This window comes from Lactuca virosa, chromosome 7, assembly GCF_052849685.1.
Source record: "Lactuca virosa cultivar CGN04683 chromosome 7, Lactuca_virosa_CGN04683_v6, whole genome shotgun sequence".
Taxonomy (NCBI): domain Eukaryota; kingdom Viridiplantae; phylum Streptophyta; class Magnoliopsida; order Asterales; family Asteraceae; genus Lactuca; species Lactuca virosa.
This window is the reverse complement of record NC_136432.1, coordinates 286,708,233-286,723,822: the sequence shown is the minus strand read 5'-3', so window position 1 is coordinate 286,723,822 and position 15,590 is coordinate 286,708,233. Positions and strand designations below refer to the sequence as shown.

The window sequence follows — 15,590 nt, the reverse complement described above, 5'->3', positions numbered from 1 at the left end:
ATTATCGTATAATTTCGTAATGCAAGGTTCGTGAACCCCGTTATGCTTCGTTAATGATCGTTTTAAGTCCCCGAAAGGGTCCTTAGTCGTGTTTTGATGCGTTTAACTCCCTTTTTAGGGTTTTTACATTGTTAACACATAGATTCTTCGAGACACTTGAATTTTTCACATACAAATGCACATTTTTATATATAGAATAACTTCTTAACATACAAGTACTAGTTAAATTTGACCGGTTTGACTTGTTAACTTTGACTTTGACTTTGACTTGAATTTGACGGTTGTCACAGTGAGGGGTAGAGGGTTCGACCGACGGTGGGTATAAAAAGGGGGTGGTAGTGGTGAAATTAGGATGTTGAACCAGATTCCGGCGAGACCGTTGTTTCCTCCGACGAGGCCATTGTTTACTCCGACGAGTCTGTTGTCGAACAGGTAAAGAGTCTTGAGACTCCCGCAGTTCCCAAGCTCACCTGGGATTTTTCCGATGAGTTTGTTTTACGATGAGTTTGATGGAGTTTAAAATCAAGTCTTGGAGGTTTTCAAGGTTGCTAATGGAAGACGAGATTGGGATGAGAAGTTCTTCGGTTGAGAGAGAGAGAAAAAGAGAAAGAGAGAGAGAGAGAGAGAGAGAGAGAGAGAGAGAGGTAAGTGGGTGGGGATAATTATTTTATTTACTTTTTATTTTTAAACTAAAATAGTATTTTAATAATTATAAAAATACAAAAAGGAAAATAAAAGGGCATAACCGTCTTTTCAAGTTTTTTTTGGACCAAAAATACAGAAAAACCTTGATTCTGGACCTCCTATGCAAGTGGAAACATTTTTTGACCCTATCCAAAAATATTTAAATACCACAGGGACCAATCTTACAGTTTTGTCATTTTATAATTTTGCAGTCACATAATTCTGTAATGTTTTCTTACCATGGACCATTACTATAATTTTGTCTTAGGACTACTCGATAATTTTATTATTACACAGAGTATTTCTATAATTTATTGTAATTTATGTGATGTTAGGGTTATTTTGTAATTTTTACTTTCTATTTGTTACAGATAATTTTTTGTAACTTTATTATTGAGTAAATTACACGAATGGTTCTTTAGGTTTTCCGTTTTTCCTTAAAATGGTCCTTACGAAACTTTTTTCCATGAGATGGTCCCTAACGAGCAAACATTGTACATAAAAGGCCCCTGTGACTAACTTTGTTAAAAGATTCTGTTAAGTTTTGTTAAATGAAAATACCCTTTTGTCTTATCCACACAAATGCTCTCTCTCTCTCTCTCCGATCACCAGAAATAACCCATCTAAAAAATTGGTCTCTTGTCAAAAACTCTCACTTAGATGCCGATTTTTTCATCTACTTGTGATAGATATGAGTTTTAGTATTGTGTTATGAGACCCCAGATTGGATTTGTTGGGAATAACAGATATCTACCTAATAATGGAAAACCATTTGTTGATTTGGGAAGAGGGTGATTTGTAGTTTTTGAATTGATCATAGATTGGGAAATCGAGAGGGAGTAGCCAAGAGACTTCAGGGAAAGGTTCGCAGAAGAGATCATCCATGTCAACTCCTCGATCAACAAGTAAGACTCGATCTGTTAAAAGGGCGTAAAGAAAAGCCGAACCCAAAGTTAAGATTATGTTCCCGAGTCCACTGAACGAAACCCATATCAGATACTTGCAATCTGAAGCTTCTTCTTCGATCATACCATTGATCTTAGTTTTGCTACAGTTTTGTTATATGATTTTGTGTAAGGTCCACAACGTTTATGAAGAGCTTCATATCTTCGTAGCTTCGAGATTAGAGAAGAAGAAGGTTTATAAGTTGATTCTTTACGATATGATGTTGATTCGTATCTACCGAGGCAAGAATCTTGATCGAATCGACTGTAAAGAAGCCCACCAAGTAGCTTGTCTTCGTGCTCAAATCCTGCAGAATGTAGCTTCTTTTTTTGCTTCGCAAACGACTCCATTGGATCATCTTCTTAGCCAAAATCTATTACACACAAAAGATATCGAAAATAAGAAAAATGTATGAAATACTTGGATTTGATCATTGAATTCAAAGATAATGTAATAATGCAGAAGGAAGTAGACAGAAATTAATGTTTATTAATACCTCTGGGAGATGCCATATCATTATCAAGAACTCGAGCTTCAGCAACGACCCAGATGCTATTTGGTGAAGAATCCTTCAAAATGATAGAAATTGAGAACAAAACTGAAAGACCCATCAAGCAAACGACAAAACACCCCATTATTTTCAAAGGATTTAACCCAAAACTCGTTTGTTGATCAGAGTATGGTGATGGTGTTGAAATTAGGATGGGGGGAGAGAGAGAGAAGGACAATTTATGTGCATAAAACAAATGGTATTTTTGTCATTTAAGAGAACTTAACATAATCTTCTAACAAAGTTAGTCAGAAGGATCTTTTGTGTGTAATGTTTGCTCCTTAGGGACCATTTTAGAGAAAAAAGTTTCGTAATGACTATTTTAAGGAAAAACGGAAAAGCTAAAGGACCAATCTTGTAATTTACTCTTTATTATTTTAAAACGACCACTTTTGTCACTTTACAAATAAGAAATGAAAAGAAATATCGATGTGACTTTAGGTACAATAGCACAAACATGATAAACAAACATGATAAATGTTGTAATGTTACGCGGAAAGCTTCTAGAAGAACAAACTTAAAATAAATATATATTTTCTAAAATTTCAATAAAATGGTATGCTTTAAACAAAATCTACATAGGTGAATTAGTGAATACAAAGACGTTTCAAAGGTTTTTGTGTAATTATCAAGCTTTTTTTGTGTATCGATTTAAAAAAAATGACATATTATCCAACTGTTGAAACTTGTATTATTAAGACCACGTGACAACTCTTTTAGAATGCTTAATTTTTAAATAATCATTTATAATGACTATTTTTTTTTTGGAAAATATATGCAATTTCAAAACTCATGACATATTAAATGCGGATTAACGCGTAAAAAGTAAACTCGTGAAAACTAAAGAGATTATAGACTTAAAATTTATATTTGTAAATTTTAAAAAATAACATCTGTAGAAATTTAGAAAAATTATAACTCTAAAAGTAGACACAATAAATAGAAAATATATGACATGTATCTTCTGAAACAAAGCGTATATCTTGATACATGTTTAGTTAGCATTGTGCTTGATTTACATGTCTATTGCCCCAAACCACAAACAAAACACCGAGAAATCCATTGTATTTGTAGCCAAATATCGATTTGTCTGTAATAATGCAATGCACAAGCAACATCCAAAACCCAACTACCCAAGGCCGACACTCAATGACCATGAGGCTAGTCTATGGGTTGAAATATTCATATGCTTAAATGATTTAGATGTATGGATGATTCAGAAGTTATAAATGAATTTGTCTTTGAATAAAACATGTTGTTTGGTTAGACTTTTAAATGACTGTATTGAATGATAAAAATGATCATTTTAACATTTTGAATTATATTTTATCAAATAAAATGTTCATGTTTGATAAATTATTTGAACTAGTTTGCTTAATAATTATAAAACATAATGCAAAATCAAAATTAAACATAATAAAAATGTTATTTAACACAATAATACATATTTATATTGATGAGTAAATAATAATAATTTTTGTTGATGGTATCAAAATTAAATTTGAAATTTTAGATGTATTGTTAGTACCCTAAAACAAACTTTTTAGTAAAATAATAAAACATAAGCTAAAACTACATGACAACTATTTTTAAAAAATTATTTAATGTCAAGAAAGATAAAATACTACATATGTAGAGATTTTGTCACATATAAAAATCATAACATAGTAAATAAACCAATAATATATTATTTTTATGCAATTTATCAATTAACAAACAACCATAAAAATATATGAAATTTTCTAGCCTTGCTATGACAAAGTTTCCACTTTACCCTTCTTTTGTCTCTGTACTCGTTTTCTCTCAATTGGATGAAGAAACCAAGTTGCATCTTCATCGTCAGCTTTATTTTTATCATATTCATCTTCATAATGATCCCCAACCTTCAATAATTCTTTTGGTTCTACCGACCCATCTTAATCTTTTTTGGTGTCGTTGGTGGGTGTAGTGTGCAACAACCGATGAGAATTTGGACTAAAATTAAGAGGGGATGAACTCACACATTCAACAAGAAAAAAAAAACTACATTTGCATGATGAAAAATAAAATAAAGAGCAAATTCGGATTTGAGGGTAAGAAAGTAACTCCATTACAATTAAATGCTTCGGAGATTCCACCCTTCATATCACCGAATTAGAGGCGTTTTTTCATAGCAAACATTGTGAATGGTTGAGATCCAATAAGTCCTCTTAACTGAATGATTATGATGCTACCAAAAAGCCTTTTAGTAATATTATTGAATATTTTCATGTCCTGAAAAAAGAGACTTAATAATGAATCCAATTGTCACAATGAAAGAATAAATTTGATAATGGACCCAACTTGCAAATGGGTTCATCATATATTTAATATTTTAATAAAAAAAGTCATTTTTTTAATTGTTTATTTGATCGCGACTTAAGTATTGTTTGTACCATCTTTTGCTGAAGACAAAACTGCACAAATGTCACTGTGGTTAGCTCAAAATGGCCACTTTGGTCCAAAAAGGTTTGGACTAGCACCAGAGGTCCAAACTTTTCATTTTGTTGCGAGTTTGGTCCGTTTTGCTTTGAACTTTTTTAAAATGACGATGTTGCCCTTACTTTTTCCTTTTTCAGTTTTTTATTAATTTTATTAATTTCTTTATTAAAATAAATAAAAAGAAAATTGAAACTAATCTCTCTCTCTCTCTCTCTCTCTCTCTCTCTCTCTACACGTACCCATCTTCTTCTTCTTCTTCCTGAAAATCAGTCCAGATGAACAAAAAAATACCCATAACAAATTGTTGAACGCTTCGGTTATCAATGGAGATGGAGAAAACAGAAAGAGAAATCATATCTGGGGTTAGTCTTCTCCATCTGTCTTTAGAGATGTTCGTCTTCTCCATCTGTTTCTAGATCTGTTTGTGTTCTCCATCATAGTCAGGATCGGCTTGACTGTCCTACCACTACTAAAGAAGTCGTCGATGAAGATTTACAAACACCCCTGAAGCAGCACCTCCGCCAAACACCACCTGTAACCTCCGCCAAACACCACATGTAACATCCATCTTTATTCTTATAACATCACCTTCATCTCCTTATTACCCCCACCTGGAATGCACATCAGTTTTTGAACACCTCTTACCGTCGAGCCTCCAACAATCATTTGTAGATCTGGAAACCCTAACACCATCTTTCATAGCCGTCGTCGTTGGTAGCATGTCTAGAACATCGCTATCGTCAGTGAGACCAACAACGACGGTGATGACGATGGTAGAAGAAGTCGAAAAAACAAAGGTCGTTTGGGAAGGAGGTTTCAGATATGAAAAACCACCGAAGCTATCCTACTCCGGCTCGATCTGTTGAAGCTTGGTCGTATGAAGACGAAGGGCGGAATCATATTTTCATAGGTTGTTCTTGGTAGCGTCCGTCACTGGTGTCCTCACCACTTACCTCATCATCACCTTCTAGAGGCGGGTTTGCGAACCTACGACGCATCTAAAAGATGGGTTTAAAGGGTTTGCGTTTCTGAGACAAACAGTGAGAAAGGTTAGCAGATTTGAAAGAAAGGTAGAGAAGGGCGGCGATCTGAGAACACCATTCTCTTTCACCGGAGCTAGGGTTTTGGCGGTGGCTTCCTACGTTGGGAAGAAGATGAAGATTCGTTTTTCAGATTGTAATTTGAGTTTTTAGATCCAGTATTGGAAAAGATGAAAAGAAAAGTGTTGGGGAAGGTTAGAGAGAGAGAGAGAGAGAGAGAGACTTAATTGTATTTCTTTTTTAATTAAAAAAGTAATGGAGGAAATAAAAAAGAAAATAAAAAAACAAATAACAAGGGCAAAAAAGTCATTTTAACCTCTTTCACTTTTAAAACGGACCAAACTCGCAACAAAATGAAAAGTTTGGACCTCTAGTGCTAGTCCAAACCTTTTTGGATTAAAGTGGCAATTTTGAGCTAACCACAGGGACCATTTGTGCAGTTTTGTCTTTGCTGAAAGAACCAAATAAAAACCCACAAATTTTATAGTTTTGTTTTTTAAATATTAATCTACCTCTTCTAATAAATGAAACCTAAAAATGACACGTGTCAGTTTTTTAAAATGTTTTTTTTTTACACGTGGCATTTTTCTATGATTTTTTTTTCTTTTTTTTGGTAACAAATCAAATTCAATTTAAATTTTGAAAATACAAAACTATATCTTAATAACATTATTATGTTTATTTTGTTTAACAAATTAATTCATAATTACTTACAATCGATAATATCTTGGTTTTTCTTTGACATTTATTATTTTTTTATCTATATAAAATTTTAAATATACTGACCGTGGTTTCCACGGGTTATAACCTAGTTTTTTTAATATACACCGGACACTTGGACCTATTAGTTATGTTATGGTTCTGCCACTTCATAGCAACTCGATAATTTTTGCATACCTTGCACAAAGCATTCATCGTGTTCTTTGTTTTATGTTTTCAACTTTTTGGTTCTCATGAATATTTGACGCTCGATTGTATTTTATGAGGATAATATAAGTTGAATTAGTAGTTTTTTTGTTGCATTTATGCTGAGAATTGGACCAAAAAGGGGTAGAAGTAGCCTCCTCTGCCCCTACCTCCGAATTCCCACGTTTTCTTGCATCTGTTCCTGACCCCGAATTATCTCGTTTCCTAATCCTCTGCCTCCAAATTTTAAGGTCACCCTTGCTCCACCCTCCCCCTATTTCCTTGAATCCCCCGTTTAACCTTCTTTATTTTTCACTCGTAATTTCATTTTATCTTACATACACTAGCTATTCAATACAAAACATATATTAGATAATGACTACTTTACGATTTTTTTTTAATAAATAAAAATAATTAAATAAAAGGTAATTATTTCGAGTCTCCATGCACCAATTTTTTTTTTTTTTTCTTCCAACTTTCACTCATTTCCTTTTATTTCCTGAGGGACATGATATCAGTAAACGAGGGTAAAACCCTTAAACCCGAAAATGATACTAAAAATGCGAAAACGGGTCCCACGGTTTTTAAGTTTTTTACTCTAATTGGGTTCTTTTTGGATGCAAAGGTATTTCTCAACACTTGTATACGTTTTCTAACATACGAGTTTCATTACTTTCATGGCCATCTGCTATCCACGTTTCTGTTAAGAATGAACCGGCCGGTTCATTCTTCCCTCTTAAACCTCGCCGCTTCAGATTCTAAACCCTAGCAGCAGATAACACACACAAATCGAAGAAATGTTGGAGAGTAGACTGATTACGATTATCAGGAGAAGCAAATCTATCAATCAAATAAGATCGTCGTTTTCTTCTCACGGCGGATCGACGAATCTTCATAGTCGATTCGCGTTAGATCGTTATTCAACCCATAAGCATGTTGCTAATCCCACCACCAGAAGCTGTCTCATCAATGGCTTTCGATCCTTGCACAATCTTCACAAGGTATTATCAACTGCAATAAACTGAATATTGTTGTTGATCAAATCGACGAAATATACTATTACGATCCTTAAATTTCATCAGACTTCTACTGATTATTTCTTGATACCGTAATATTGAACTTTGATGTTGTGATTTTTCAATTATAAGATGAATTCGTGGTTTTAAGGTGAAGTTTGGAAACAAAACCTTTTTGTTTTGATTGAGCTTCTTGTTGTATGGATCAGTTAAACATACCAATCGGAAGTATATTTGTTTAATTATAAGTTAATTATCATACAGAAGATGTATGGATGCTAAAATTCTTCACTCTGATCTCTTTGTCAGTATAGATATGCCATGTTGTACATAATGCTATCTCATTCAGTGAGAACTCGGCTATTGATTATCTTCTTTTGTAAGAATTCATTTTCCTATATGATCATCAGCTCATATTTTTGTTTTTTTGTATATATCAGGGTACCTACAAGCCATCTTTCAGGCATATATCTACTGTAGCCGCAAGTGCTTGCAAGGAAAATAAGGAGACAGTGAAGCTCCTTGTTACTGCTGGACCTCATGCTCAAAAAGCAATAGGAATATGGCTTTTTGCATCTGCTGCATGGGTCTTCAGTATGGTTATCCTCGGTGGTATCACAAGACTCACTCGATCCGGTCTTTCAATGACAGACTGGAAATTCACTGGCAGCCTTCCTCCTTTATCAGATGAAGATTGGTTGATTGAGTTTGAGAAATATAAACAATCCCCTGAGTTCAAGCGGTTAGTTTAATCATCAGTACGTGTACCTTTCTTCACATTCATCAGTCTCCAACATTCTTTTATTGTAATTTGCAATTGCATTGTTGATACATCTTTCTGAATCGTCGTTCCAGAAAGATCACTATATAAATGCTAAAGTAAAGTTTGCAAATTTGATGTTGCTCCAATTGAGAGTGTGATTAAGGAGTACTCAATATTTTGCTACATTTATTAGATAAGAGAAGAGGAGCTACTGAATCAAATGTATACTGACCCGACCCCACATGATTTTAACCACTTGCAGTGTGAACAGAGGAATGAATATTGATGATTTTAAGTTCATTTATTGGATGGAATACGCGCATCGTATGTGGGGAAGAGCATTGGGGATCATGTTTGCTCTCCCATTTTCGTATTTTCTACGAAAAGGTTATATAAATCTACGGCTTGGAGTTAGGCTTGCTGGTTTATTTGCTCTTGGTGGTGGGCAAGGGATGATTGGTTGGTGGATGGTTAAAAGTGGTTTAGAAGTTAGTATCATCTTTCTTTTTCTATCTTTATGAAATTCATAAATACAAAGCTAGTCAAAACTCATTGTTTGACTTTTTTTTTTTTTCATCAGGAGCCACCTTCAGAGTACTCACAACCAAGAGTAAGCCCATATCGTCTTGCTGCTCATTTGACTTCAGCTTTTGCTATTTACTGTGGACTTTTCTGGACTGCTCTTTCTGTTGTCATGCCTGAACCTCCTACCGAGTCAAAGGCTTGGGTCAACGGGGCTGCAAAAGTCAAAAGATTGGCTCTTCCGCTTGGGATTCTTGTTGGTGTAACCGCGGTTTCAGGAGCTTTTGTTGCAGGAAACGATGCGGTATGTGACTAAATCTCTTGAAAGTATTACGTAAATGCCCTTTTCTGATTTTGTTTTATGTTAAAATTTGTCAAGGGACATGCGTTTAATACGTTTCCAAAGATGGGGGATTCGTGGATTCCGGAAGATGTTTTGAGTATGAAGCCGGTCATCCGCAACTTCTTTGAGAACACAGCAACTGTGCAGGTAGATAGGTAGCTTTGTAATTGGATTCTCATGGAATTGGAATTCGAGATTCCATTTCAGTTCGTAGCTTCAAATTATGTGTTTGATGGATTTGATTTGATTTCTTGACAACTAAATGCATGACATTATGATTTCTTCAGATTCCATTTCTTCTTAAAACATCCTGCAAACCAAAATACTTTATTTAATATTCTTGTTTTCTACGTACAGCTTGATCATCGTATACTTGCAACTACAACCCTAGCGGCAATTGGTGGGTTATGGTGGTCAACGAGGAAGGTTGACTTACATCCTGCTATCCGTTCATTAATTGGAAGTACCATGGGAATGGCTGCTCTCCAGGTAAGTACATACTGTCGATAAACTTGTACTCTTAGGGTCTTAAATGTAATTTAATAAAGTGATTTTTGTTTTATATATAATTTGCAGGTAACTTTGGGAATATCGACTCTTTTGTCTTATGTGCCGGTTTCACTTGGCACGGCCCACCAAGCTGGGGCGTTGACTCTGTTGACTTTTATGCTTCTTTTGAATCACACTGTTCGGCGACCATCACCTATGCTTTTGAAATCACTGCCTGCTGTTGTTAAGACAAGCTAAGGTTGGGGGGTTTTTTCACCCTTTTGACATTCATTTTGAGATGTTTTTTTTTTTGTTAGGTGTTATAGAATGCAATGCATAAGCTTATTTATTTACCCATAAGTGTCTTCATTGGGTATGCTAATGTAAACAATAGGTATAACAGGTTTGTTATGTATTTCCTGTTGCCAGTGGCTATTTGACGAATTGGAATTCTAGAATGAATTTAGTCCTTTGTGGGAAATTCAACATTATACAAATTCCAGGATAAAAGTTTGTTAATTCTAAAAGTTTCATGTCTTCATTTTAATGCTTTAATGTATTTTTTATTAGATCTAGTATTTTGATCCAATACATACAAGAACAAAGGATATGCCCAAGGTGGCAGCATTTATGGAGGTATCGAGCTTTTTAAGTCTTAACTTTGGGAGGGTATTGGAAGTCGATTGAGCCATGGAATGTTCATATCAGAAAACCTTTTTGGCTTCATGTTTCGGCGTTCAATGACTGAGGATATTCACATAGATAAATAATTAGGATTTGTGTATGTTGTTCATCGACCTTGAGGATGCTTATGGAAGTGTGCATCGAGAGAGGATTTTAAGATTTCTAGAAGATCCAAAGGTAGGGTGTTAAATTGGACAATCGTGTCGTGTTTTTATCTTACAGACACAACAATGTTCTATATCACACAAAAACGACACGTCATGACATAATCGTGTTTTTTTCCTGGCACGATAACAATCATAATAAAAACATGAAAAGCACAACAAAGTAACACAAAATAATCATTAGTTTATTTAATTCATACACATAAAACACAACAAATACATGCTAGAATTTTGAACGTCAACATGACGTCGTGTTTTTTACGCTAGACATGAAAACGAATTCGATTTTCAATTTTATTCTTGTTGTGTATTTTTGTCGTGTTGTGTCATCGATTGACACCACTATTGAGGGGTGTCGGAGAGTTATGTTACATCTCACGATATGCATTTGAGGTCATCAATCTTTGTTCGAACTTCTGTACGAGACTATAAGAGAATATGACTTGATCAAAGATTTGCACTTCTTAAATACAATCACTTTTGATTATGGATGAAATATACCATGAGATTTGGGGCGAGATGCTCTGGTTTTTTTTTTTTTTTTTTTTTGTTGATGATATTATGCGGGTAGCTAAGATGAGAATGGAACTGGCATACGTTATTTTTCTGGTGATATTATGTTGGTAGCCGAGACAAGGATAAAACCAAATGTTGTGATGGATATTTGGTGATGGATATTTGGGGGACGGCTGAGAAGAAAAGAGAGTTAAGTGTAATACATATAAGACTGAAGATTTTTGGTGCAATAGAGCGAGGAGCTTAAGGATTAGAGAGTAGAGTTCTACAATAAGAGTAAAATGTATCTTTCAAAGGATACTTTAGGACTATGATCCACAGATGGATACAGAGGATACATCAACCCCATATAAAGTCAGGATTGTTGAAGCGTAGGCTAAAATAAGTCGCCTTACAGCATGAACGATTCTACAATATGATAAGACATATGATAGGAAAATGAAACTTGCATAAATAAAGATGCTACAGTGGACTTACCGTGAACAAGGTTACAAAGTACCGACTGAAATTGATTGGAAGTGACATCAATCACCAAAAAAAAAAAACAAGAATGAAGATAATGGGGACTTGCATATCGTTAGATTAAATTACAATCGTCGTATTTAAGGTATTTAATTTCAAGTCCCTAGTTTTTGGAAGCATTCCATTCCCCATAAGCATGTTTCTTTTTATAAAAAGAAATTAAGATTACATCGAAGGTATGCGAATCACATTGTACCAAGTGCATTTCATGGTGTAATAGTTGGGACATTAAGTTCTAAATAGTAAATATACATCATCAATAAAAGTAAAGATCTTGCAAGTGTACTACTAGATAATATTATAGATATCGTTTAAGATTAGAGGTGTTGATGAAAATACAAAATCTTCCGCATAGCTCAAGACTAACATATAACATAGATAGAAAAACATGATTAACGTCCACGACCACGTCCACGCCCGCGGCCCCGCCCTCTTCCACGTCCCACAGGCCGCCCTGCATTACATGTCAAAAATCTCAAACCGTTAGAGCAAAAGACATTACTGTGTTTGATGTGCATTGGACTAAGACTGACACCGATGTCAAAAGGACAAAAAAGTAGGGCTTTTCACTTTTTTCTTTTTTGTCCACCCAACAAGACTACAAACCTGCAGTGGGCTTCTTGGGCTTGACTCTAGGTGTCTCTTCCACTAGCAATGTCTCCAGATTCAAGCTGTCGGGAAGTATATAGTAACGAATATTATTGCCTCTAACACTCAAATGGTCAAGGGTTACTGGATTTTTCCCTTTCAGTGTCAACTTCACCGTCTTCAAGTGTGTGTTCATGCTAATATCAACACCTACATACATTACACCCATCCAATTTTACAAAAACAAAATACAGATAACGTCCTAGTAAAGAAAAAGACCCCTTGCAATGCATAATGTTCTCTTTTTTTTTTTTTTTTTGTCAATTTATTAAAAGGGTTTGCAACAAAAATTCAACAGTTCATCTACATAGACAAAAAACATGTCTACAATAAGATATTCACAGGCAGCTTAAGCACGATTTCAACTTATTTAGGCTGCAAAATATGCAACAAGTGAAAATGTGTCCATTGGTCTCAAAGGTCTTGGAGGCATACCCAATATAAGATTCGTATTTGAGACTCTGGATACAGAGGGTTTCATTTTGTTTTACTAATATAATGCTCTAATGTGCTTCAGAATTTATAAAAAAAAAACTAGCATGGGTGCAAAGTGCCTGATCATAACGAACAAACATGTCCCCTTAACAAGGAACTGTAGTGTAGCAGGGTTTAGAAAAACCCTGGTTACTCGCACATTTGGGACTACCAAAAACAACATAAGAAGAGAAATAATATGAAGAATTAGTTACCTGTTATGGTTCCATGTACAACTGTGCCATTCTTGAGCTCTATCGAGACAGTTTCGTTGTTCAACTTCATCAAAAACCTAGAGTTTTACACGCAAAGAAGAAAGAGAAGTGAAAACGTCATCCCAGTAACTTTGCGAACCATAGAAATTAATCGAGAAATCAGAAACCAAGCAAAAACTAAGACAGGATTAATAGGAAAATCAGACCTGACGAGCTTCATTGTCGCGAATCGCAGGAGGAGAAGCTAGGGTTCCAAAAATTATCCAATTTTCGGGGGAAGCGGGAGATCTAAAACGTAGTCTTATAATTTTCGCCGTTGGAAAAGCATGTAACACGGTGTCGTTTCTAATGGGCTTAATTACATACCTTCCTTTCCGGGTTCACTATGGGCTCGTTTCGGCCATTGATGGACTCTCGAAGTAATGCACAATCTTGCACATTGAACAACACTCTCGCTGAAATAAAAATAAATAGCAGTTTAAAAAAGAGAATAACAGTTTGACAAAGTTAAGTGCATGTTGCCTGTTTATTAATTTATATAAAAAAAATAATTGTCCATACAAAGTGTTGATGTGATTGTCTGATTGATCATTTTTTAATACGTAATAATCAAAATACATTGTATTACTATAATACAATGATAAAATTATTGAGTTATTCACAAAAATATCCGAGTTTTATATCTCCATGAAATCATTTGTTTTCCAAACTTTACCAAAAGACCACATCCTTAGTTAAAATTCGCTTATAGGTTAGCAAGGATTTTTTGAAATGACATAAAACAAATCAATAATCTTTACAGATATTATATAAATCTTTATGTAAATAGTTTAAAATAGTTTGTCTCAGATAACAATATTTACCAAATAACAATATTTACCAAATAACAATATGCTTGTGGTTAGTTAGTTCGTTTTGTTTGTTTGTTTACTCATGTATGGCTTATGGTTCAGATAATTGTAATCTTCAAATTCATACCACTACCACGCTTACTAAAATAATATTCTCTAAGAAATTAATTTTATTGAATAAATATTTTTGCAACTACTTATCTTTTGCACGTTACTCCGATGAATAAAACTATCTTTGCAACTACTTATGTTTTGCAAGTTTCTCCAAGAAACGTTCAATGCATACATAATGTATATCGCTAAAGAATAATGAAGTTGTATATAAAACAAGACATTATTTGTGATAAATACGTACAATTATATTTGTAACCCTAATCTCCTTTCCTGCGCCACCAACCCCCTTCCTATTTTGTTCCTAATAATTGTTCATTTGGATGTTACGATCCCTCAAAGCTTTTATACATGCATGTGCTTCTTGTACTAACATAATTTCTTTTGGAGATCGACCCAAAAACTTTAGAAAAATATACCATCTACATAGATACTTGTGAGGGAAATTTATGATGTAACACCCATAAAATTCAAGTCAATTTAAAACTTTTTAAAACATTTAAACCATTAAGTTATTACAGTTTGTTTTCAAAATAGTTTAATCATCAGAGTATCCCCATAATCAAATCATAAAATAATGAGATATGAGGAGCTGTACGATCACGCATTCACCTTCCTGCGATCATCAGAGGTACCTGAAACATAATCAACAACTGTAAGCCCGAAGCTTAGTGAGTTACCCCCAAAATACCAACGCCATACAGATATAACCAAATCATATAGCAAATACAAAACAACATGCATAATGAGCATTCAGCCTGACTGGACCGCCTCGCAGGGCTTACAGCCTATTTGGACCGTTCCCGAGCCTTCGGCCTGATTGGACCGCCTCGCAGGGCCTACAGCCTATCCGGACCGCTCACCGGGTATGTTGGCCTACAGCACAAAGCAGGACCGCCTCAACCCAACCTCCAATCAAACAAACATGTGCACATAAATATCATACGCTAGCACATATCATATAACAGTCAAACCGATCTAATAAATCACTAATCATTGCAACATCCCAATAACCGGGATACAGACCTAACCGGTCACTAACATAGCATCATCCTATAACCAGGATAATCATATACACATAGATATCATATATATATATATATATATATATATATATATATATATATATATATATATATATATATATATATATATATATATATATATATATAACAGTCAAACCGATCTAACAGATCACAAAGCATAGCAACAATCCATAACCACGATATCGACCTAACAGGTCACTGCCATAGCATCATTTTATATACCAGGATACCGACCCAATCGGGTCACTAAAGCATAGCATATCACCATCCTAACTACCAGGATGTAAATCAGTAAGCATAACATGCAATAATCCGAATACAATCCATAAAGGGCCGGCATTGGTGCCTTAGACCCTGCTGATATAATGACGATAACTCACCTGGCACTGCTGAAGTCCCGCAGATAAAACTCCAATTGTTGGTTGACAGCTTCCCGAACTGTCAACATCAAACAACACCCAATTAATAATTGGGTTCCAAGCCCAGAGTCCAACTCACACACTAAAGGCTCAATAGTTAAGTAATGAGCCAAAGCCCAACATATGGCCTAATTTTCCAAATGGGGCCCAAACCTTTACATGCTCATAATTAAAGGCCCGACTACTTAGTCCAGCCCAAACATTTGGCATTTCCAATGGCCC

The 15,590-nt window shown here is 34.8% G+C and overlaps 2 protein-coding genes and 1 pseudogene across 2 annotated transcripts; 1 reads left to right on the top strand and 2 right to left on the bottom strand.

Moving 5' to 3' along the window:
- Window positions 1-1,281: 1,281 nt before the first annotated feature.
- Window positions 1,282-2,088, bottom strand: LOC145127809 (galactoside 2-alpha-L-fucosyltransferase pseudogene; annotated as a pseudogene).
- Window positions 2,089-7,232: 5,144 nt separating this feature from the next.
- COX15 (cytochrome c oxidase 15) lies at window positions 7,233-10,228 on the top strand. Its single transcript, XM_079061364.1, has 7 exons — window positions 7,233-7,586; window positions 8,042-8,343; window positions 8,627-8,852; window positions 8,945-9,190; window positions 9,266-9,376; window positions 9,587-9,718; window positions 9,806-10,228. The coding sequence occupies exons 1-7, from the start codon at window positions 7,383-7,385 to the stop codon at window positions 9,974-9,976; spliced, it is 1,392 nt and encodes a 463-aa protein (XP_078917490.1). The 5' UTR covers window positions 7,233-7,382; the 3' UTR covers window positions 9,977-10,228.
- Window positions 10,229-11,781: 1,553 nt separating this feature from the next.
- On the bottom strand, window positions 11,782-13,275 carry LOC145123542 (small nuclear ribonucleoprotein SmD1a-like). Its single transcript, XM_079058750.1, has 4 exons — window positions 13,148-13,275; window positions 12,942-13,018; window positions 12,211-12,402; window positions 11,782-12,058 (listed from the first exon to the last, which is right to left on the bottom strand). Exons 1-4 carry the CDS (start codon window positions 13,159-13,161, stop codon window positions 11,997-11,999), a joined length of 345 nt encoding a protein of 114 aa, XP_078914876.1. The 5' UTR covers window positions 13,162-13,275; the 3' UTR covers window positions 11,782-11,996.
- Between the last annotated feature and the right edge of the window lie 2,315 nt (window positions 13,276-15,590).